The following is a 22,751-nucleotide window of genomic DNA, read 5'->3' on the forward strand; positions in this document are numbered from 1 at the left end:
ATTCATTATCTTGGCCATCTGAAAGACGAATTAGCAATTGAAAAATATAGTCAGCAAAAAATAAAGGTCGACATAATCTCGCCAACAAAAACCTCCACGGAAAAGCAAGTACAAAATAGACAAGCTATGATCAGCAGAACTGCCCAAATATATTTGGGATATGAAAAAACTTGTTAAATTACAATAACATATTTGAAGGTGGTTTTCCAAAAAAGAGTGAATATCACAAGCTTTCAAATAAAATAAAATACTATCATATAGACATTTTTACGTGTTTTAAACAAATGCTATTTCTGCCTTCCTTACCTTGTCTGTGTTTGGTAAAGTCTGAGTTCTGGTAAAAGTATCATTCCCATTAATACTGATCAGTTCAGCATCTACAGGTGGAAACGGTGCGGGGAAAACCACTACGTCACTCTTCAGTGTGTCTGAGCTGAAACACACGTCATACTGCTGAGTAGCTTTAGAGTAAGACCAGCTCCCGTCAGGGTGGGTGGTGATCATGGGGGCGCTGTACCTGCTGAAATCACTGTCTGTCCTGTGGCATCTGACAGCTATTAAACTGATGAGACTCAGCAGAAAGATCACAGACACTGACACGATGGCGATCAGTAGATACAAGTTCAAATCAGAGAAGTTGTCCTCCTTTATAGGCACATGTCTGAACTGACTCTGGACATCAGCTGTGCTTTCAACCACCATCACATCAATAGAAACAGTGGCTGACAGAGAAGGTTCTCCATTATCAGAAACTAACACCAACAAGTGGTGAGTTTTCAGGTCATTGTCGCTCATTCTCCTCTTAGTCCTGATTTCTCCGCTGCTGGTTCCGATCCTGAACAGGTTGTTTCCTTTGGGCTCCGACAGGTGATAAGAAAGCAGCGCGTTGTATCCAGAATCTGCGTCCACAGCCCTGATCTTTGCTACAAAGTATCCAGATTCAGCAGAATAAGGGATGGTCTCACTGTTAACAGAGCCGTGCTCAGAATAAGGAGCTAAAATAGTTGGATTATTATCATTTTCATCCAAAATGAAAACATTAACATTCACATTGCTCCTGAGTGGAGGAACACCAGAGTCTGTAGCCTGAACTTTAAACTGAAATGTCTTCAGTTCCTCATAATTAAAAGACTGCAGACTGATTATTTCTCCTGTATCCGAGTTAATGTTTATAAACGACGTCACAGGGATATTTTTGGCGTCACCCTCTAGTGAATAAGTTATTCTTGCGTTTTCATTCATATCAGGATCGACTGCGCTAATTTTAAAAATATTGGCTCCAACTGGGCTGTTTTCGTTCACATAAATATTGATCACGGATTCCAGGAAATGAGGCGCGTTATCATTAACATCAGAGATTTGTACATTGATAACGGTGGTGCTGGACAGAGATGGGACTCCGTCATCATTAGCTATAATTGTGAGATTGTAAGAAGCACGTGATTCTCGATCAAGGGGTCCATCTACAACTAAAGAATAATAACTCTTATAATTAACATTTAACTTGAAAGGAGTTGAACCAACAAGCTTACATCGAGTCTCACCGTTTTTACCACCATCTTTATCCGTCACTGTAACCAAAGCGACAACGCTTCCTATTTCAGCATCTTCTTTAACTAAGTTCATCAGTGATGTTACAACAATTTCTGGGATATTATCGTTTACATCCACTACTTCTATTAAAAGCTTTGCATTTGATCTCCGAGGTGACGTACCTTTGTCTGTGACTTGAACATGTATTTCATAGGCTGACTGCGTTTCATAATCGAGTTCAATTTTAACGCTGACATCTCCTGTTTCTTCATTTATGAAAAATATATCAGATGGGTTAAAGTTTGCACGTTTGAAGAAGGAGTAAACTACTTTTCCGTTTTCCCCTTCATCTAAATCAGTGGCATTTAGCTGAATAACTTTTGATCCGATTGGCGCATTTTCGTAAACGCCAGCTTTGTAAAGTGATTTGCTAAAAGACGGTGTGTTATCGTTCACATCGAGAATATTAACAATGATTTGCAGAGTTCCAGTTTTTGGAGGCCTGCCGCCATCTATTGCGGTGAGTGTCAGTTTAATAGTTGCTTGTTTCTCTCGGTCTAAAGCTTTCAGCAGCACTAATTCAGCAGATGCGCTGTGTTCTCCGCCGCTCTGTACGTCGAGGGAAAAGTATTCATTCACACTGAGCTTGTACGTCTTTACAGAATTGCTGCCTGAATCCGCATCGACTGCTAAAGGCAGCAGAAATCGCTCGCCCGCTGGTGAAGATTCAGAAATATTGAGAGAAAATGATTTCTCTGCAAAAGTAGGCGCGTTGTCGTTCACATCATTAATCACCACCTCGATGCGTTTATGCACTACAGGATCACTCAGTATGGTCTCGATATTTAATGTGCATTTAATAATGTTCAGACAAATCTCTTCACGATCTATCCTGTCATTGACATAAAGTTCTCCTGTTTTAAAATTAGCTTCGAAGTATTTCTTACTGCGTGCCGACACAATATTTAGATTCCTGGTTTGCAGGTCTGGGACGTTGACATTTAAATCCTTTGCGAGGTTCCCGACAACAGTTCCTTTGTCCGCCTCCTCGGTGATAGAGTAGGATATCTGAGCTGCAGACCAGTCGGATGCAAAGAACATGGCCAGGAAAAATAAGATCCCATTATTCCTTCTGCTGCTCATCGCTGATTTAAGAGAAATGCACGATATCCTTATTGTTTCTACACTATTAGTTCGGTAAATATGTTCAAAGCAAGTGATTCCACTCCCTGGTGTTGAGCCATGGTTTCTGCTCATCAAACAAAGCACACATAGTCTGCTGTGACGCATAACAGAAAGGAGGAGACCAAAAATAAAGAGCTTTCAGAATCTCGTGGTCATCAGCGACCCCTCGCGCCATAATTATAAAGTGTGAGAAACGTAAAAGAAATGATACAAAACCTAATAGGGCAGATTTTGTTCAACATATGAAAGTATGACATTTTAACACAGCACAAATCATTTAAGCTTATTGCTAATGGATATTAAATTGTGTGAAACATGTGAATAAGTGAAACATTAATAAACTGCAGAAATTATGCAACTGATAAACATATACATTTAAAGACATCCTTGAAATCGATCTATAATTCTCGTACAACTGAAAAACATTTAAAAAAAACAGATAAAATGCCAGCACCTTTAAGTATAAAACGTCTTTATAACCTGCTTTGTCGAAAAGGTAAAACATTTATCGATTTAATTTTAACAATAGAAGTATTAATTCCCTGTTTGTAAAATGTTTGTAGAAAATATAAATACATGTATTAGAATATGACATACAGGGGAACTCGCAATAAAATACACAATATATCTAGCAAGTAATTTTGCACAATGTACTCAGTGACCAATATTAACTCACCTTTTCTGTGTTTGGTAAAGTCTGAGTTCTGGTAAAAGTGTCACATCCACTTATACTAATCAGTTCAGCATCTACAGGTGGAAACGATGCGGGGAAAACCACTACGTCACTCTTCAGTGTGTCTGAGCTGAAACACACGTCATACTGCTGAGTAGCTTTAGAGTAAGACCAGCTCCCGTCAGGGTGGGTGGTGATCATGGGGGCGCTGTACCTGCTGAAATCACTGTCTGTCCTGTGGCATCTGACAGCTATTAAACTGATGAGACTCAGCAGAAAGATCACAGACACTGACACGATGGCGATCAGTAGATACAAGTTCAAATCAGAGAAGTTGTCCTCCTTTATAGGCACATGTCTGAACTGAGTCTGGACATCAGCTGTGCTTTCAACCACCATCACATCAATAGAAACAGTGGCTGACAGAGAAGGTTCTCCATTATCAGAAACTAACACCAACAAGTGGTGAGTTTTCAGGTCATTGTCGCTCATTCTCCTCTTAGTCCTGATTTCTCCAGTGCTGGTTCCGATCCTGAACAGGTTGTTTCCTTTGGACTCCGACAGGTGATAAGAAAGCAGCGCGTTGTATCCAGAATCTGCGTCCACAGCCCTGATCTTTGCCACAAAGTATCCAGATTCAGCAGAATAAGGGATGGTCTCACTGTTAACAGAGCCGTGCTCAGAATAAGGAGCTAAAATAGTTGGATTATTATCATTTTCATCCAAAATGAAAACATTAACATTCACATTGCTCCTGAGTGGAGGAACACCAGAGTCTGTAGCCTGAACTTTAAACTGAAATGTCTTAAGTTCCTCATAATTAAAAGACTGCAGACTGATTATTTCTCCTGTATCCGAGTTAATGTTTATAAACGACGTCACAGGGATATTTTTGGAATCACCTTCTAGTGAATAAGTTATTCTTGCGTTTTCATTCATATCAGGATCGACTGCACTAATTTTAAAATTATTGGCTCCAACTGGGCTGTTTTCTTTCACGTAAATATTGATCACGGATTCCAGGAAATGAGGCGCGTTATCATTAACATCAGAGATTTGTACATTGATAACGGTGGTGCTGGACAGAGATGGGACTCCGTCATCATTAGCTATAATTGTGAGATTGTAAGAAGCATGTGATTCTCGATCAAGAGGTCCATCTACAACTAAAGAATAATAACTCTTATAATTAGCATTTAACTTTAAAGGAGTTGAACCAACAAGCTTACATCGAGTTTGACCGTTTTTACCACCATCTTTATCCGTCACTGTAACCAAAGCGACAACGCTTCCTATTTCAGCATCTTCTTTAACTGGGTTCATCAGTGATGTTACAACAATTTCTGGGATATTATCGTTTACATCCACTACTTCTATCAAAAGCTTTGCATTTGATCTCCGAGGTAAGGAACTGCTGTCTGATGCTTGCACATGTATTTCATAGGCTGACTGTGTTTCATAATCTAATTCACTTTTAATGCTTATTGCACCTGTTTCTGAATTCATGGAGAAGATCTCGGCTGGATTGAAGCTGGCACGTTTGACTAAAGAATAAATTACCCTTGCGTTTTCCCCTTCATCTAAATCAGTGGCATTAAGCTGAATTACAGTAGATCCGACAGGAGCATTTTCGTAAACGCGAGCTTTGTAAAGTGATTTCCCAAAAGACGGCGTGTTATCATTGGCATCTAAAACATTAATAATTATTTTAACAGTTCCAGATTTTGGAGCTCTGCCTCCATCAGTAGCAGTGAGTGTCAGTGTTATAGTTGCTTGTTTCTCTCGGTCTAAAGCTTTCAGCAGCACTAATTCAGCAGATGCGCTGTGTTCTCCGCCGCTCTGTACGTTGAGGGAAAAGTATTCATTCACACTGAGCTTGTACGTCTTTACAGAATTGCTGCCTGAATCCGCATCGACTGCTAAAGGCAGCAAGAATCGCTCGCCCGCTGGTGAAGATTCAGAAATATTGACAGAGAAATATTTCTCTACAAAAGTAGGCGCGTTGTCGTTCACATCATTAATCACCACCTCGATGCGTTTATGTGCTACAGGATCACTCAGTATGGCCTCGATATTTAATGTGCATTTAATAATGTTCAGACAAATCTCTTCACGATCTATCCTGTCATTGACATAAAGTTCTCCTGTTTTAAAATTAGCTTCGAAGTATTTCTTACTGCGTGCCGACACAATATTTAGATTCCTGGTTTGCAGGTCTCGGACGTTGACGTTTAAATCCTTTGCGAGGTTCCCGACAACAGTTCCTTTGTCCGCCTCCTCGGTGATAGAGTAGGATATCTGAGCTGCAGACCAGTCGGATGCAAAGAACATGGCCAGGAAAAATAAGATCCCATTATTCCTTCTGCTGCTCATCGCTGATTTAAGAGAAATGCACGATATCCTTATTGTTTCTACACTGACACCATTAGTTCGGTAAATATGTTCAAAGCAAGTGATTCCACTACCGGGTATTGAGCCATGGTTTCTGCTCATCAAACAAAGCACACATAGTCTGCTGTGACGCATAACAGAAAGGAGGAGACTGAAAACGGCAAGCTCACGAAACGCACGGTCATCAGCGACCCCACGCGCTGTAACCATATAGTATGAAAAATGTACAGAAAATATTCAGCATACAAAATAATGACACTTTCATTATGCAAAATCACCTAAATTATTTACGGCAAGCGGACATTTTTTTCATGTCAGTCTACTGTGATTTAAGCAAGATGAAGAAAAAAAATGTAACGTGAACATACTAATAGTAAATGCAACAAACAAAGATAGAACATTTAATGATATCAATTTGAAAAACCCTTCATCCTTAAAGGACCGACGTAGGCAAGAAGTGAACTATTTTATACGAAAAAGAACATAAAATTACGGAAAGAACCTTAGATCGGCGCGTACTTGACAAGGTAAATAAAATGTATCTGTTTCGTTGAACAATAAAAAATAATATCCTTACTTTCACAATGATTAAAAAACATACACGTACGTTTCATTAAATATAGATATGTCAGTCATAAAATATTATTTAAAATATTTTCTCTGCAAGTTCCTTTTACACAAAATACTTGTGACCAAAATAAACTCACCTTGTCTGTGTTTGGTAAAGTCTGAGTTCTGGTAAAAGTGTCTGTTCCGTTAATACTGATCAGTTCAGCATCTACAGGTGGAAACGGTGCGGGGAAAACCACTACGTCACTCTTCAGTGTGTCTGAGCTGAAACACACGTCATACTGCTGAGTAGCTTTAGAGTAAGACCAGCTCCCGTCAGGGTGGGTGGTGATCATGGGGGCGCTGTACCTGCTGAAATCACTGTCTGTCCTGTGGCATCTGACAGCTATTAAACTGATGAGACTCAGCAGAAAGATCACAGACACTGACACGATGGCGATCAGTAGATACAAGTTCAAATCAGAGAAGTTGTCCTCCTTTATAGGCACATGTCTGAACTGAGTCTGGACATCAGCTGTGCTTTCAACCACCATCACATCAATAGAAACAGTGGCTGACAGAGAAGGTTCTCCGTTATCAGAAACTAACACCAACAAGTGGTGAGTTTTCAGGTCATTGTCGCTCATTCTCCTCTTAGTCCTGATTTCTCCAGTGCTGGTTCCGATCCTGAACAGGGTGTTTCCTTTGGGCTCCGACAGGTGAAAAGAAAGCAGCGCGTTGTATCCAGAATCTGCGTCCACAGCCCTGATCTTTGCTACAAAGTATCCAGATTCAGCAGAATAAGGGATGGTCTCACTGTTAACAGAACCAAGTTCAGAATATGGTGCAAGAATTGTTGGATTATTATCATTTTCGTCCAAGATTAAAACATTTACAGTCACGTTGCTGCTGAGTGGAGGAACACCACAGTCTATGGCCTGAACTTGAAACGTAAACGTTTTCAGTTCCTCGTAGTTAAAAGTCTGCAGACTTATTACGTCACCAGTGTTTGAGTTGATGCGTAATACTGAAGAAACTGGCATACTCTTTTGAAAAGCATTCGAAAATCTGTAGATAACTTTTGCATTGTCATCAACATCCGTATCAATTGCACTTATTGTGCAAAGTTTTGAACCGACTGGGCTGTTTTCGTTGACAAAAACGTGAATCACGGGTTCGGTAAAATGAGGTGCGTTATCATTAACATCGGCAACTTGTACAGTAATTACTTTGATGCTAGACAGACATGGACTTCCCTCGTCTGAAGCTGTAACGGTGATTTCATATGTAGAGATGTTTTCTCTATCGAGCGGTCCATCAACTACTAATGAATAGTCATTTTTATAGTTGGACTTGAGCTTAAAGGGAAGCGATCCAGCTACGCTGCATCTAGTTATTCCGTTTTTCCCGCCATCTTTGTCACTCACCGTAATGAAAGCAACGACCGTCCCCTGCTCTGCATCCTCTCTTACGGGCGTCATCAAGGACGTGACAGATATTTCAGGAGAATTGTCATTAACATCAATAACCTCTATTAATAACTTGGCGTGCGCACTGCGAGGAGGGACCCCCTGATCCTTTGCCTGAACTCTGATTTCATAAGCACGTGTTTCTTCATAATCTAAGCCTTCTTTTACTGCTACTTCCCCGGTTTCTGCGTTTAAATCAAACAGGCTAGACGGATCAATAGTTCCCGTTTTTATGAAGAAATAACGAATGTCACTGTTCACACCTTCGTCCAAATCCGTCGCATTTAACTTGACAACAAACGTTCCGGGACTAACATTTTCTCTGATCTGCACCTTGTACAGAGATTTACTGAACACGGGACTGTTGTCATTCACATCTATGACGTTAACTGTCAGCTGCAATGTCCCTGATCTGGGTGGCATACCTCCATCTACAGCAGTGACAACAAGTTTAATCGCTGATTCTTTTTCTCTGTCCAAAGCTTTCTGCAGCACCAACTCGGCCAAAACGCCATGCTCTCCACCACTCTGTACATCCAGCGAGAAATGTTCATTCTGACTCAGCTTGTAGCTTTTTACTGCGTTGCTTCCTACGTCCGGATCCACCGCTGCAGGGAGAGGATATCTCTCTCCTGGTGATAATGACTCCGAGATATTTAATGTATGTGTTTGTTCAATAAACAAAGGCGAGTTATCGTTTACATCAAGAACGTTTATCTCGATACGGTGCACATTCATTGGATTGCTTAAAGCCGCTTGTATTTTCATAGAGCATTTTACCGCATGTGGACAAAGCTCCTCTCTGTCTATTCTCTCAGTAACAAAGAGGTTGCCGGTCTTTAAATTCACGCCAAAATATGCCTTGCTGAAACCAGAAACAACACGTAGATCCCTGGTGTTCAGATCGTGCGCGTTCAGGTTTAGATCCTTAGCAACATTTCCCACAACAGTCCCTTTGTTCACCTCCTCGGAAACGGAATACGATAGCTGGGATGTGGAGCGCTCACAAAGAGAAAGCAGCGCAGCAGAATAAATCCAAAGATGTCCGTGTTGTGTTGCCCAAAACATCCTTAATGTGGCAACAAAGCAGACCCGATTATACCATTTATATTAAAAAAAAATATGCAGATCCTATTTGCAGGACAGAGTATGTTCCTTTCCACGCCGTACGACCGAATGATAGGAAGCTACAAAGGCTGATGACGGGTTTTTCTTTTCGAGATCCACGAAGGAGGGTTTATGGAAGTATAATCTAATTCATAGTAATGGTCTCGAGTGACATCATGTGGTAGAAGATATATAGACACTTATCCGAATAGCAAACTAGCGTTGTAACTGAGATACATATCACGTACTCGTGGTTGTATTGCTTTAATAAAATCACAAAAAAAAGAAAATAAATATAATCTTCATGTAGAAGCTTAGAAATGTCAATAATAAATGCAAATATGAAAATAATTTTAAGAGTACAATGATAATTTCAAAACAAATATTATAACATGACATTTTATTTGAAATGTCCAAATAAAATGTATGAAGTTATACTCTTGTTGATGTTGCACAGTAGTGTGATAATTAATCTAATCTAGTATTCTTACACACATTGAAGAAACAAAGATAACTGGAGCGGAGTGAGGAGGTATTCAGATGCTGCATCTCTGACATCAGTACCATGGATAGCGCCGACATGACTCAGCGTTTTTTTTTCTTATTTTTTTTTAACTGAGCAGTCTCGTTATAAAAAGAAACCATATTGAGAGGACGTTCATTTCATGGTGATTGATATCCAGTGATTCATTATGAGTCAATAGGACTATATTAAGCATGTCATAACAGTGGCACATCAGAACAGTAACTAATTAAGTATATTTTTGTAACATTTTATGGTGTTTATATCTCGCAGCAGTAAATGTTTGTATTTTTAGATCAAGTAAGCACCTAAGATTAGCTAGAGTATGTGAATTTCAAACTGCATGCACTACAGTATTGCAGTGGTGTCCCAAGGAAGATATATAATATTCATTGAACAACTCACACAAAAGTTTAAACATGTTCTTATGTGTTTGTAGGAATAAAGTTCAACCAGACAGCTTCATTTCAGCAATGACAAGAGTTCATTTTAACAAAAAAGATAAATATGACAACATAAAGTCTCACTGATGACATACCTTATCTTTGTTTGGTAAAGTCTGAGTTCTGGTAAAAGTGTCTCCTCCATTAATACTGATCAGTTCAGCATCTACTGGCGGAAACGGTGCAGGGAAAACCACTACGTCACTCTTCAGTGTGTCTGAGCTGAAACACACGTCATACTGCTGAGTAGCTTTAGAGTAAGACCAGCTCCCATCAGGGTGGGTGGTGATCATGGGGGCGCTGTACCTGCTGAAATCACTGTCTGTCCTGTGGCATCTGACAGCTATTAAACTGATGAGACTCAGCAGAAAGATCACAGACACTGACACGATGGCGATCAGTAGATACAAGTTCAAATCAGAGAAGTTGTCCTCCTTTATAGGCACATGTCTGAACTGAGTCTGGACATCAGCTGTGCTTTCAACCACCATCACATCAATAGAAACAGTGGCTGACAGAGAAGGTTCTCCGTTATCAGAAACTAACACCAACAAGTGGTGAGTTTTCAGGTCATTGTCGCTCATTCTCCTCTTAGTCCTGATTTCTCCAGTGCTGGTTCCGATCCTGAACAGGTTGTTTCCTTTGGGCTCAGACAGGTGATAAGAAAGCAGCGCGTTGTATCCAGAATCTGCGTCCACAGCCCTGATCTTTGCTACAAAGTATCCAGATTCAGCAGAATAAGGGATGGTCTCACTGTTAACAGAGCCGTGCTCCGAATAAGGAGCTAAAATAGTTGGATTATTATCATTTTCATCGAGAATTAAAACATTGACAGTCACATTGCCGCTTAGTGGAGGAACACCAGCATCTGTAGCCTGAACTCTAAATTGAAATGTTTTCAACTCTTCATAGTTAAAAGACTTTAGACTAATTATATCTCCAGTGTCTGAGTTAATGTTTAAAACAGATGATATTGGAATATTTTCAACGGCATTATCTAACAGTTTGTAACTAAGTTTTGCATTATCATCTAGGTCTGGATCGAAGGCCCGTACAGTGTAAATCTTTGAATTCAATGGCCTGTTTTCTTTGACATAAATGTACACGACTGGTTCTACAAAATGTGGTTTGTTGTCATTTACATCTGCCACCTGCACAGTGATCACACTGATGCAGGAGAGAGGAGGGTTCCCCTCATCTGTAGCTGTTACTGTGACATTATGAGCAGAAATGTTTTCTCTGTCTAGTTGTCCATCAACCACTAAAGAATAATCATTATTGTAGTTAGACTTCAGTTTAAAGGGACCAGATCCGATAATGTTACATTTAGTTACACCATTATTCCCTCCATCTTTATCACTCACTGTAACTAAAGCAACAATGGTCCCTAATTGTGCGTCTTCTCTCACTGGTGTCATTAAAGATGTGACAGATATTTCAGGCGCGTTGTCATTCACATCAATCACATTTATCAATAATTTCGCATATGCACTTCGAGGTGATGCTCCCTGATCTTTTGCTTGGACTCTAATTTCATAAGCGTGTGTTTCTTCATAATCTAGATTGCCTTTCAGAGTTATTTCTCCGGTTTCTGAATGTAAGTCAAAGATATTTGTCAGGTCAGTATTTCCTCTTTTAATAAAGGAGTACAAAATCTTACCGTTTATGCCTTCGTCCTTGTCTGTTGCATTTAATTTTATTACAGGTGTTCCAAGAGGGGCGTTTTCCTTCACACTTACTTTGTAAAGTGACTGACTGAAACTTGGTATATTGTCATTTGCATCTATAATATAAACATGTACGTTTATTGACCCTGATTTGGGAGGCTTACCTCCATCAATTGCCGTTAACAGAAGTGTTATGACCGAACGCGTCTCCCTGTCCAAAGCTTTCTGCAATACCAATTCAGCCGACACGCCATGTTCTCCGCCGCTCTGAACATCGAGAGAGAAATGTTCATTCTGACTCAGCTTATAGCTTTTCACAGCATTGCTCCCCATGTCTGCATCCACCGCCACGGGGAGGGGATACCGCTCTCCCGTTAGCGAGGATTCAGAAATATTTAGGGAATGTTTGCTCTCAACAAATGCGGGAGAATTGTCATTTATGTCTACTATATTCAGCTCTATGCGATGTGCAGTCATTGGATGACTTAGAACTGCTTGGATCTTCAGGGAGCATTTGATCAGATTCGGACAAAGTTCCTCTCTGTCTATTCTCTCGTTGACAAAGAGGTTTCCGGTTCGCAAATTAACGTCAACGTATTTCTTACTGTAACTCGAAACAACATGCAGTTCCCTGTCCTCCAGGTTCTGAAGATTCAGGTTTAAATCCTTTGCGATGTTCCCCACAACCGTGCCTTTGTTCACCTCCTCCGATATGGAATAGGACAATTGCGAGAACGAGCAGCCGCACAGACAAAGAAACGCTGCAAATGTAATCCATATGTATTCCTTTCCCCGTCGTGGATGCATCATGGGATCATAAAAGATAAATCAAGTGAAGTAATCATCTATCCGGCGTAAACATGTGTTAGTTCACAGGAACGGTGCTGACGGCAATCTATTCCGCTTCTCCAAGCGATTGTTGCACGACTAACGAGCCCTGCACGCGGCTTGCTGGTGGCTAAAAAAAGAGATTTTTTTTCTGTCTCGAAAGGAGGAGGAGTTTTTAAATATATATTCAAACTAAAATCCGCGGTCTCCAGCGACATCATGTGGTAAATAATCAGTTTGTTCCTGAAACCAAAACACTTTTATTAATAGAAGCGGCGTTACGACGAGGCTTTACAAATAACGATATGGATATTCAACGGGTTGGACCTAATATCCATCCATCCATCCATTTTCTGTTCACCCTTGTCCCTAATGGGGTCGGGAGGGTTGCTGGTGCCCATCTCCAGCTACGTTCCGGGCGAGAGGCGGGGTACACCCTGGACAGGTCGCCAGTCTGTCGCAGGGCATGGACCTAATATACAACTGAAAAATTATTCACTGAAAAAAGTGGAGTTTTACAAGTGTCAACATGATTATAGTTACATAATTTTGGCTTTATGCTTCGACAATGTTGAAAAAGGCACTTTTCAATAAAGCACATATAATAGCTATAAACCATGACATTTGTCAAGAAATTATATTATAGTAATTTTGAATCAAAAATGAAAGTTAAAAAGAAAAAAAAATAAAGCCATTAGATGTGTAGCGTTAAAACGACTTGCAACATAAATCCTACTAATATTTGAATACATATTACGGTATGTGGGAATATATCGCTTACCTTGTCTGTGTTCGGTAAAGTCTGAGTTCTGGTAAAAGTATCATTCCCATTAATACTGATCAGTTCAGCATCTACAGGCGGAAACGGTGCGGGGAAAACCACTACGTCACTCTTCAGTGTGTCTGAGCTGAAACACACGTCATACTGCTGAGTAGCTTTAGAGTAAGACCAGCTCCCGTCAGGGTGGGTGGTGATCATGGGGGCGCTGTACCTGCTGAAATCACTGTCTGTCCTGTGGCATCTGACAGCTATTAAACTGATGAGACTCAGCAGAAAGATCACAGACACTGACACGATGGCGATCAGTAGATACAAGTTCAAATCAGAGAAGTTGTCCTCCTTTATAGGCACATGTCTGAACTGAGTCTGGACATCAGCTGTGCTTTCAACCACCATCACATCAATAGAAACAGTGGCTGACAGAGAAGGTTCTCCATTATCAGAAACTAACACCAACAAGTGGTGAGTTTTCAGGTCATTGTCGCTCATTCTCCTCTTAGTCCTGATTTCTCCGGTGCTGGTTCCGATTCTAAACAGGTTGTTTCCTTTGGGCTCCGACAGGTGATATGAAAGCAGCGCGTTGTATCCAGAATCTGCGTCCACAGCCCTGATCTTTGCTACAAAGTATCCAGATTCAGCAGAATAAGGGATGGTCTCACTGTTAACAGAGCCGTGCTCAGAATAAGGAGCTAAAATAGTTGGATTATTATCATTTTCATCGAGGATTAAAACATTAACTGTCACGTTGCTGCTCAGTGGAGGAACACCAGAGTCTGTAGCCTGAATTTTAAACTGAAATGTTTTTAACTCCTCATGGTTAAAAGACTGTAAACCGATTATATCCCCAGTGTCTGAGTTGATGTTTAAGAGTGAAGATATTTGAATATTAATAAATGACATAGGTAATAATTTGTAGGTAATCTTTGCATTGTCATGTAGATCAGAATCAACTGCTTTCACCGTGTAAAGTGTTGAACCAATCGGGCTGTTTTCTTTGACATAAATATGAAGCACTGGCTCCACAAATCGAGGAGGGTTGTCATTGACATCAGCGACACTGACTGTAATGATTTTCATACTGGACAAAGGCGGACTTCCCTCATCTGTAGCTATTATGCTGATATTATGAGCAGAAATATTTTCTCTGTCCAGCTGTCCGTCAACTACTAATGAATAATCATTTTTGTAATTGGATTTTAACTTAAAAGGAACAGATCCAACCACGCCGCATTTAGTTAAACCGTTGTTCCCTCCATCTTTATCAACCACTGTTATTAAAGCAACTATCGCTCCTAATTTTGCGTCTTCTCTTATAGGTGTCACTAATGATGTCACTAATATTTCCGGAGCATTGTCATTAACATCGATCACCTCTATTAGTAATTTAGCATGCGCACTACGAGAGGAGGCTCCCTGATCCTTTGCTTGGACTCTCAACTCATAAGCAGGCGTTTTCTCAAAATCAATATTACTCTTCAAAGTAACTGTTCCAGTTTCAGAATTTATATCAAATACTTTTGTTAGATCGGAATTACCTCGTCTTAGAAAAGAATACACGATCTTACCATTCATGCCTTCGTCTAAATCAGTGGCATTTAATTTTATTAGCACATTCCCCGGTGCTGTGTCCTCATTCACTCGTACTTTATAAAGAGATCTACTGAATATGGGCGTGTTATCATTAGAATCTATGACATTTACATGTATCTGTAATGTACCAGATCTCCCTGGTATTCCTCCATCCATAGCGGTCACGATGAGTTTAAGCACTGGCTGTTTCTCTCGATCTAAAGCTTTCTGAAGCACAAGCTCAGCAGATAAACCATCTTCACCGGCGCTTTGAACATCGAGTGAAAAATGTTCGTTCTTATCCAGCTTGTAGCTTTTCACTGCGTAGCTTCCTACGTCTGCATCTTCTGCGACTGGCAGAAGAAAGCGCTCTCCCGGTGACACGGATTCAGAGATGTTTAGAAAATATAAATGCTCGTTAAAGTCGGGCGAGTTGTCATTAATATCTAAAACATTCACTTCAATGCGGTGTACAACCATCGGGTTCAGCAAAACTGCCTGTATTCGTAGAGAGCATCGTTCAGCGTTTGAACACAGCTCCTCTCTGTCGATCCTGTCGTTAACAAATATATTTCCTGTCGCTAAATTTACGTCAAAATATTTCTTACTGTCACTCGAAAGAATGCGCAAACCTCGGTCCTCCAGTTCCTGCACATTTATGTTCAGATCCTTTGCAATATTGGCCAGCAAGGCCCCTTTGTTCACCTCCTCGGAAATGGTGTAAGATAAATGCGAAGCATTGCATTCACAAAGACAAAGCAGCACAATCCAACATATCCAGGAGCATTTCTCGTTCCCCATCCTGAACAATAAACGCAGAATTTCTTTTATCCCAGTTGATCCACTGTGTGTTGTATGTTTCCCTCGCGAGTAGAAATACCATCATCAAAAGGAACTCTTTTTTTTACCACGGCACAATCAGACAGTCTCTGTAAACGAATAACCAATTGGTGTTTTCGCTCCGCTGTGCAAGGTGGAGTTTTAGACAGGACGTACACACAGTACCGACGGTCTCGAGCGACATCTTGTGGGAGTTTGAAGTAACTCATTATACATTTTAATTCACGCGCATCCGGACGCTTTGAGCACTTTAAATTTTAACGGAAAAATAATTACTCTTTAAATTGTGTGATTGTGTGAAGTATTCTAATCACATTGCATTGAAGCCACAGATAAATATCTATGAAACTCAATTTCATGAAACAATAAAAGCATGCTTCAATTTTTTTAACAAAATATTCGACCAGTCTAACATATTAATGTAAAGTGATCAGGTTTTATAGTTTCTATGTTTAATTTCAAATACGTGACTATTTTCAGCACCATGGAGAGCTTCATACATTCATGGATATTGTGATATTCTCTGGAGTCGCCCTATTTTCAGACGATCGCATAAAAAGTCAAAATAGTTACAAATAAGAGCACATTAATGCATCCGTAAAAAAAGTGAAACACGTGACAAATTACACAGCATATGCGGATTGATGAACAGGCAGCAAGGTGCAGCATGTTAATGGTAACGGTCTACATACCGATGTTACACAAAAAAGAAACTAATTACTTGCTATAAGTCAGTAACGCACATCAACGACAAAAGCAACGTTAAGCACCAGCTGCACACATCCACTCACTGAATTCGTAAAGAAGAGAAAATCTCACAACTAGTTGGTTGGACCATTATTTCACTCAGGCTAAACAAACAAACAAACAAGCAAACAAACAAAAAACAACAAATGGTGCTGAAAACAATATAGCATCATAAAATGTTGGTGGTCCAGCAACAAGGTAAATAATCCAAATTATTGCTGTTTTTTTAACTATGTATGAAGTTGTTTCGTTTCAGATATTACCGGTTCATTTTATTTATTATTAAACTAAATTTAAATTTAGTTTAAATTTTAGACTACGATTAAATTTAAACTACATTTTAAATTTAAACTAAAATTCAGGCGCACAAGTATTTGAGAGTATAAAAAGCTCGCTGTTTTTTGCTTGAATACATATTAGAGAGAAAACCGCAAGTTTGATCATCAAAAAAGCACAAAATGTTAAAAAGCAAAAACCTACCTTTTCTGTGTTCGGTAAAGTCTGAGTTCTGGTAAAAGTATCATTCCCATTAATACTGATCAGTTCAGCATCTACAGGTGGAAACGGTGCGGGGAAAACCACTACGTCACTCTTCAGTGTGTCTGAGCTGAAACACACGTCATACTGCTGAGTAGCTTTAGAGTAAGACCAGCTCCCATCAGGGTGGGTGGTGATCATGGGGGCGCTGTACCTGCTGAAATCACTGTCTGTCCTGTGGCATCTGACAGCTATTAAACTGATGAGACTCAGCAGAAAGATCACAGACACTGACACGATGGCGATCAGTAGATACAAGTTCAAATCAGAGAAGTTGTCCTCCTTTATAGGCACATGTCTGAACTGAGTCTGGACATCAGCTGTGCTTTCAACCACCATCACATCAATAGAAACAGTGGCTGACAGAGAAGGTTCTCCATTATCAGAAACTAACACCAACAAGTGGTGAGTTTTCAGGTCATTGTCGCTCATTCTCCTCTTAGTCCTGATTTCTCCGCTGCTGGTTCCGATCCTGAACAGGTTGTTTCCTTTGGACTCCGACAGGTGATAAGAAAGCAGCGCGTTGTATCCAGAATCTGCGTCCACAGCCCTGATCTTTGCTACAAAGTATCCAGATTCAGCAGAATAAGGGATGGTCTCACTGTTAACAGAGCCGTGCTCAGAATAAGGAGCTAAAATAGTTGGATTATTATCATTTTCATCCAAGATGAAAACATTAACAGTGACATCGCTGCTCAGTGGAGGAACACCAGAGTCTGTAGCCTGAACTTTAAACTGAAATGTCTTAAGTTCCTCATAATTAAAAGACTGCAGACTGATTATTTCTCCTGTATCCGAGTTAATGTTTATAAACGACGTCACAGGGATATTTTTGGCGTCACCCTCTAGTGAATAAGTTATTCTTGCGTTTTCATTCATATCAGGATCGACTGCACTAATTTTAAAAATATTGGCTCCAACTGGGCTGTTTTCTTTCACATAAATATTGATCACGGATTCCAGGAAATGAGGCGCGTTATCATTAACATCAGAGATTTGTACATTGATAACGGTGGTGCTGGACAGAGATGGGACTCCGTCATCATTAGCTATAATTGTGAGATTGTAAGAAGCACGTGATTCTCGATCAAGGGGTCCATCTACAACTAAAGAATAATAACTCTTATAATTAACATTTAACTTGAAAGGAGTTGAACCAACAAGCTTACATCGAGTCTCACCGTTTTTACCACCATCTTTATCCGTCACTGTAACCAAAGCCACAACGCTTCCTATTTCAGCATCTTCTTTAACTGGGTTCATCAGTGATGTTACAACAATTTCTGGGGTATTATCGTTTACATCCACTACTTCTATCAAAAGCTTGCAATTTGATCGAAGAGGTGACGCACCTTTGTCTGTAACCTGAACATGAATTTCGTATGATGACTGTGCTTCATAATCTAATTCACTTTTGACGATGATATCTCCGGTTTCTTCATTTATAAAAAAGATATCAGATGGGTTAAAGTTTGCACGTCTGACAAAAGAGAAAACTTTTTTTGCGTTTTCCCCTTCATCTAAGTCAGTTGCATTGAGCTGAATAATTTGAAATCCTACTGGGGCATTTTCAGTAACTCGAGCTTTATAAAGTGTTCTGCTAAAAGACGGCGTGTTATCATTGGCATCTAACACATTGATAATGATCTGGACAGATCCGGATTGTGGAGGCCTTCCTCCGTCTAACGCAGTAAGTTTTAGGTTAATAACTCCTTGTTTCTCTCGGTCTAAAGCTTTCAGCAGCACTAATTCAGCAGATGCGCTGTGTTCTCCGCCGCTCTGTACGTCGAGGGAAAAGTATTCATTCACACTGAGCTTGTACGTCTTTACAGAATTGCTGCCTGAATCCGCATCGACTGCTAAAGGCAGCAGGAATCGCTCGCCCGCTGGTGAAGATTCAGAAATATTGACAGAGAAATATTTCTCCACAAAAGTAGGCGCGTTGTCGTTCACATCATTAATCACCACCTCGATGCGTTTATGTGCTACAGGATCACTCAGTATGGTCTCGATATTTAATGTGCATTTAATAATGTTCAGACAAATCTCTTCACGATCTATCCTGTCATTGACATAAAGTTCTCCTGTTTTAAAATTAGCTTCGAAGTATTTCTTACTGCGTGCCGACACAATATTTAGATTCCTGGTTTGCAGGTCTCGGACGTTGACGTTTAAATCCTTTGCGAGGTTCCCGACAACAGTTCCTTTGTCCGCCTCCTCGGTGATAGAGTAGGATATCTGAGCTGCAGACCAGTCGGATGCAAAGAACATGGCCAGGAAAAATAAGATCCCATTATTCCTTCTTCTGCTCATCGCTGATATATGAGAAACGCACGATATCCTTATTGTTTCTACACTGACACCATTAGTTCGGTAAATATGTTCAAAGCAAGTGATTCCACTACCGGGTATTGAGCCATGGTTTCTGCTCATCAAACAAAGCACACATAGTCTGCTGTGACGCATAACAGAAAGGAGGAGACTGAAAACGGCAAGCTCACGAAACGCACGGTCATCAGCGACCCCACGCGCTGTAACCATATACTATGGAAAACGTACAGAAAATATTCAGCATACAAAATAATGACACTTTCATTATGCAAAATCACTTAAATTATTTGAAACAAGCGGAATTTTTTCCATGTCAGTCTACTGTGATTCAAGCAAGATGAAGTAAAAAAATGTAATGGGAACATACTAATAGTAAATGCAACAAAAAAAGATAGAACATTTAATGATATCAATTTGAGAAACCGTTCATCTGTAAAGGACCGACGAAGGCAAGAAGTGAACTATTTTATACGAAAAAGAACATAAAATTACAGCACGATGGAAAGATCCTTAGATCGGCGCGTATTTGACAGGGTAAAAAAAACTGTATCTGTTTCGTTGAACAATAAAAATACATATCCTTAATTTCACAATGATTAAAAAAATACACGTACGTTTCATTAAATATAGATATCTAGAGATGTCAGTCATAAAATATTTGTTATGTTTGGAAGCTAGGACGAGGTAGAAGCTCAAGTAGACAAAGAACCCTTAACAGCTTTTATTCATAACTCGCTCCGCAGTAGAGCAACATCGAGTATTCCTTTCCTCCATCTTATCTCTTCTTCTTCTTCTCTCTAGCCTATTCTCGTACACCACCTAGTGGTAGACACAACAATATTATTTAAAATATTTTTTGCAAATTCCTTTTACACAAAATACTTGTGACCAAAATAAACTCACCTTGTCTGTGTTTGGTAAAGTCTGAGTTCTGGTAAAAGTGTCTGTTCCGTTAATACTGATCAGTTCAGCATCTACAGGTGGAAACGGTGCGGGGAAAACCACTACGTCACTCTTCAGTGTGTCTGAGCTGAAACACACGTCATACTGCTGAGTAGCTTTAGAGTAAGACCAGCTCCCGTCAGGGTGGGTGGTGATCATGGGGGCGCTGTACCTGCTGAAATCACTGTCTGTCCTGTGGCATCTGACAGCTATTAAACTGATGAGACTCAGCAGAAAGATCACAGACACTGACACGATGGCGATCAGTAGATACAAGTTCAAATCAGAGAAGTTGTCCTCCTTTATAGGCACATGTCTGAACTGAGTCTGGACATCAGCTGTGCTTTCAACCACCATCACATCAATAGAAACAGTGGCTGACAGAGAAGGTTCTCCATTATCAGAAACTAACACCAACAAGTGGTGAGTTTTCAGGTCATTGTCGCTCATTCTCCTCTTAGTCCTGATTTCTCCAGTGCTGGTTCCGATCCTGAACAGGTTGTTTCCTTTCGGCTCTGACAAGTGATAAGAAAGCAGCGCGTTGTATCCAGAATCTGCGTCCACAGCCCTGATCTTTGCTACAAAGTATCCAGATTCAGCAGAATAAGGGATGGTCTCACTGTTAACAGAGCCGTCCTCAGAATACGGAGCTAAAATAGTTGGATTATTATCATTCTCGTCCAGGATTAAAACGTGTACTGTAACGTTGCTGCTAAGTGGAGGATTACCAGAATCTGTGGCCTGAATTTTAAACTGCAATGCTTTCAACTCCTCAAAGTTGAAAGATTGCAGTGCACTAATTTCACCTGTGTCTCTGTTTATATGTAAAGTAGTTGAAAGCTGTGTTTTAGCGGGACTTGTATCACTTAAGGAATAAGTAATTTTAGCATTTTCGCTTGCGTCCGCATCATGCGCTGTTGCCTTTGTGATTATTTGTCCAACTTTACTGTTCTCTTTCAGATACACATTGATATCACCGTCTGGAAATTTAGGCGCATTGTCATTGACGTCAGAAATATACACGTAGACAACAGCAGTACTAGTGAGCGCTGGACTTCCTTCATCTACAGCAGTGATAGTCAAATTATGAACGGATACAGTCTCTCTGTCAAGAGGACCGTCAATTATTAATGAATAATAGTTTTTGTAGTTTGACGTTAATTTAAATGGGACGTCGTCTTGGATTTTACAGCTAGTGAGGCCATTCGAGCCTCCGTCTTTATCGCTCACTGTTACCAAAGCAACGACTGTTCCAACTGCCGCATCTTCCTGCACAGTACTCATCATGGACGTTATCGAGATTTCTGGTGCATTGTCATTAATATCAACAACCTCGAGCAACACCTTGGCGTAACCACTCCTTGGGGACGCGCCTTGATCTGTTGCGCGCACTCTTAATTCATATACATCACTTTCCTCGTAATCCAAATCAGCTTTGACAATCATTTCGCCGCTCTCCGGAATAACACTGAATTTTCTAGAAGAGTCTGCCGTTCCCCCTCCCATTAAAAAATATGTGATGTCTGCATTCGGACCCACGTCTAAATCAGTTGCATTTAATTTTAATATTGTTGTGCCCAACGGTATGTTTTCGCTGACACTTATTTTATAGAGCGAATTACTAAACAAAGGCGAATTATCATTAGCATCTATCACGTTTACGAGAATTTGCATGCTGCCAGAATTCAAAGGTTTTCCTCCGTCCACAGCTGTCAGGGTCAGTTTCATTGTGGGTTGCTTTTCTCTGTCTAAAGCTTTTTGCAGAACCAACTCGGCAGACACGCTGCCACGGCTGCTGCTGACATCGATCGAAAAATACTCATTTGGACTCATTTTAAAGGTTTTGACTGAATTGATGTCAGTATCTGCGTCGTGAGCTGCTGGGAGAGGATATCTTTCCCCCGTGGAGGATGATTCAGATATATTGAACACATGAATTTTCTCTGAGAATACCGGTGCGTTATCATTAATATCCAGGATGTTTACTTCAATGCGATATACGTTCATGGGATCGCTCAGGATTCCCTGTATGTTTAAGGGGCACTTGGGTGTATTAGGACAAAGCTCTTCGCGGTCGATCCTGTCGCTTACAAATAACGCTCCTGTTTTTAAATTGGCTTCAAAATACGTCTTACTGTGTCCAGACACAATTCGAAATCCCCGTTGCTCCAGTTGCTGTGCGCTGACGTGTAAATCCTTTGCAATATTCCCGACCACTGTCCCTTTGTCCACCTCCTCGGAGACCGAGTAGGAAATCTGAGCGGAGGACCAATCCAATAAACAAAGAGTAATGGCGAGCAGCATCCATTCGGATTCTCTTTTCAGTTTCCGATTCATTATTGTACAAGACGGTCAATCCAAACTAAGCTCCTTTATTTATAAAACGGCAAAAAAGTAAAAAATACGTTCGAAATCTCCGAGTCTCGAGACCATCTTGCCCCACGACGACGTCCAAACCAACACCAAGCACCGAGTGGTTCGTACTTCAGCAAGTAAAAAGAGGAGTTTCGAACCATTAGGCGAGCATCAGGGAATGTATGGTCTCGGGTGACATCTTGTGTCCGATATACAGACTTTCATAGATTGAAAATAATGGGAAAGAAACCCCTGACAAAATCACTCAGTGGTATTGTTTT

At 40.4% G+C, this 22,751-nt stretch overlaps 3 protein-coding genes across 27 annotated transcripts in view; all 3 read right to left on the reverse strand.

Annotated features, from left to right (window-relative positions):
* The window catches only part of LOC114138898 (protocadherin alpha-C2-like), a 191,399-nt gene that overhangs the window by 35,365 nt on the left and 133,283 nt on the right, over nt 1-22,751 (reverse strand). Inside the window, exon 1 of one of the 25 annotated variants that reach the window (XM_028008362.1) lies at nt 16,786-19,279. The exons of 20 other annotated variants lie outside the window; for them this stretch is intronic. In XM_028008362.1, coding sequence (XP_027864163.1) covers nt 16,786-19,275 — 2,490 coding nt within the window. In that variant the 5' untranslated portion in view covers nt 19,276-19,279. Of the gene's footprint in view, nt 1-306; nt 2,794-3,394; nt 5,888-6,489; nt 8,997-9,968; nt 12,475-16,785; nt 19,280-22,751 lie in introns of those variants that run through there. 4 more of the 25 variants (XM_028008366.1, XM_028008369.1, XM_028008360.1 and 1 more) reach the window with 4 other exon arrangements.
* Nucleotides 13,063-15,661, reverse strand: LOC114139118 (protocadherin alpha-3-like). Its single transcript, XM_028008794.1, has one exon. It carries the CDS (start codon nt 15,517-15,519, stop codon nt 13,063-13,065), a length of 2,457 nt encoding a protein of 818 aa, XP_027864595.1. The 5' UTR covers nt 15,520-15,661.
* Nucleotides 19,944-22,587, reverse strand: LOC114138901 (protocadherin alpha-2-like). The gene has a single exon (XM_028008392.1). The coding sequence runs from the start codon at nt 22,450-22,452 to the stop codon at nt 20,014-20,016; it is 2,439 nt and encodes an 812-aa protein (XP_027864193.1). The 5' UTR covers nt 22,453-22,587; the 3' UTR covers nt 19,944-20,013.

This window comes from Xiphophorus couchianus, chromosome 23, assembly GCF_001444195.1.
Source record: "Xiphophorus couchianus chromosome 23, X_couchianus-1.0, whole genome shotgun sequence".
Lineage (NCBI taxonomy): Eukaryota > Metazoa > Chordata > Actinopteri > Cyprinodontiformes > Poeciliidae > Xiphophorus > Xiphophorus couchianus.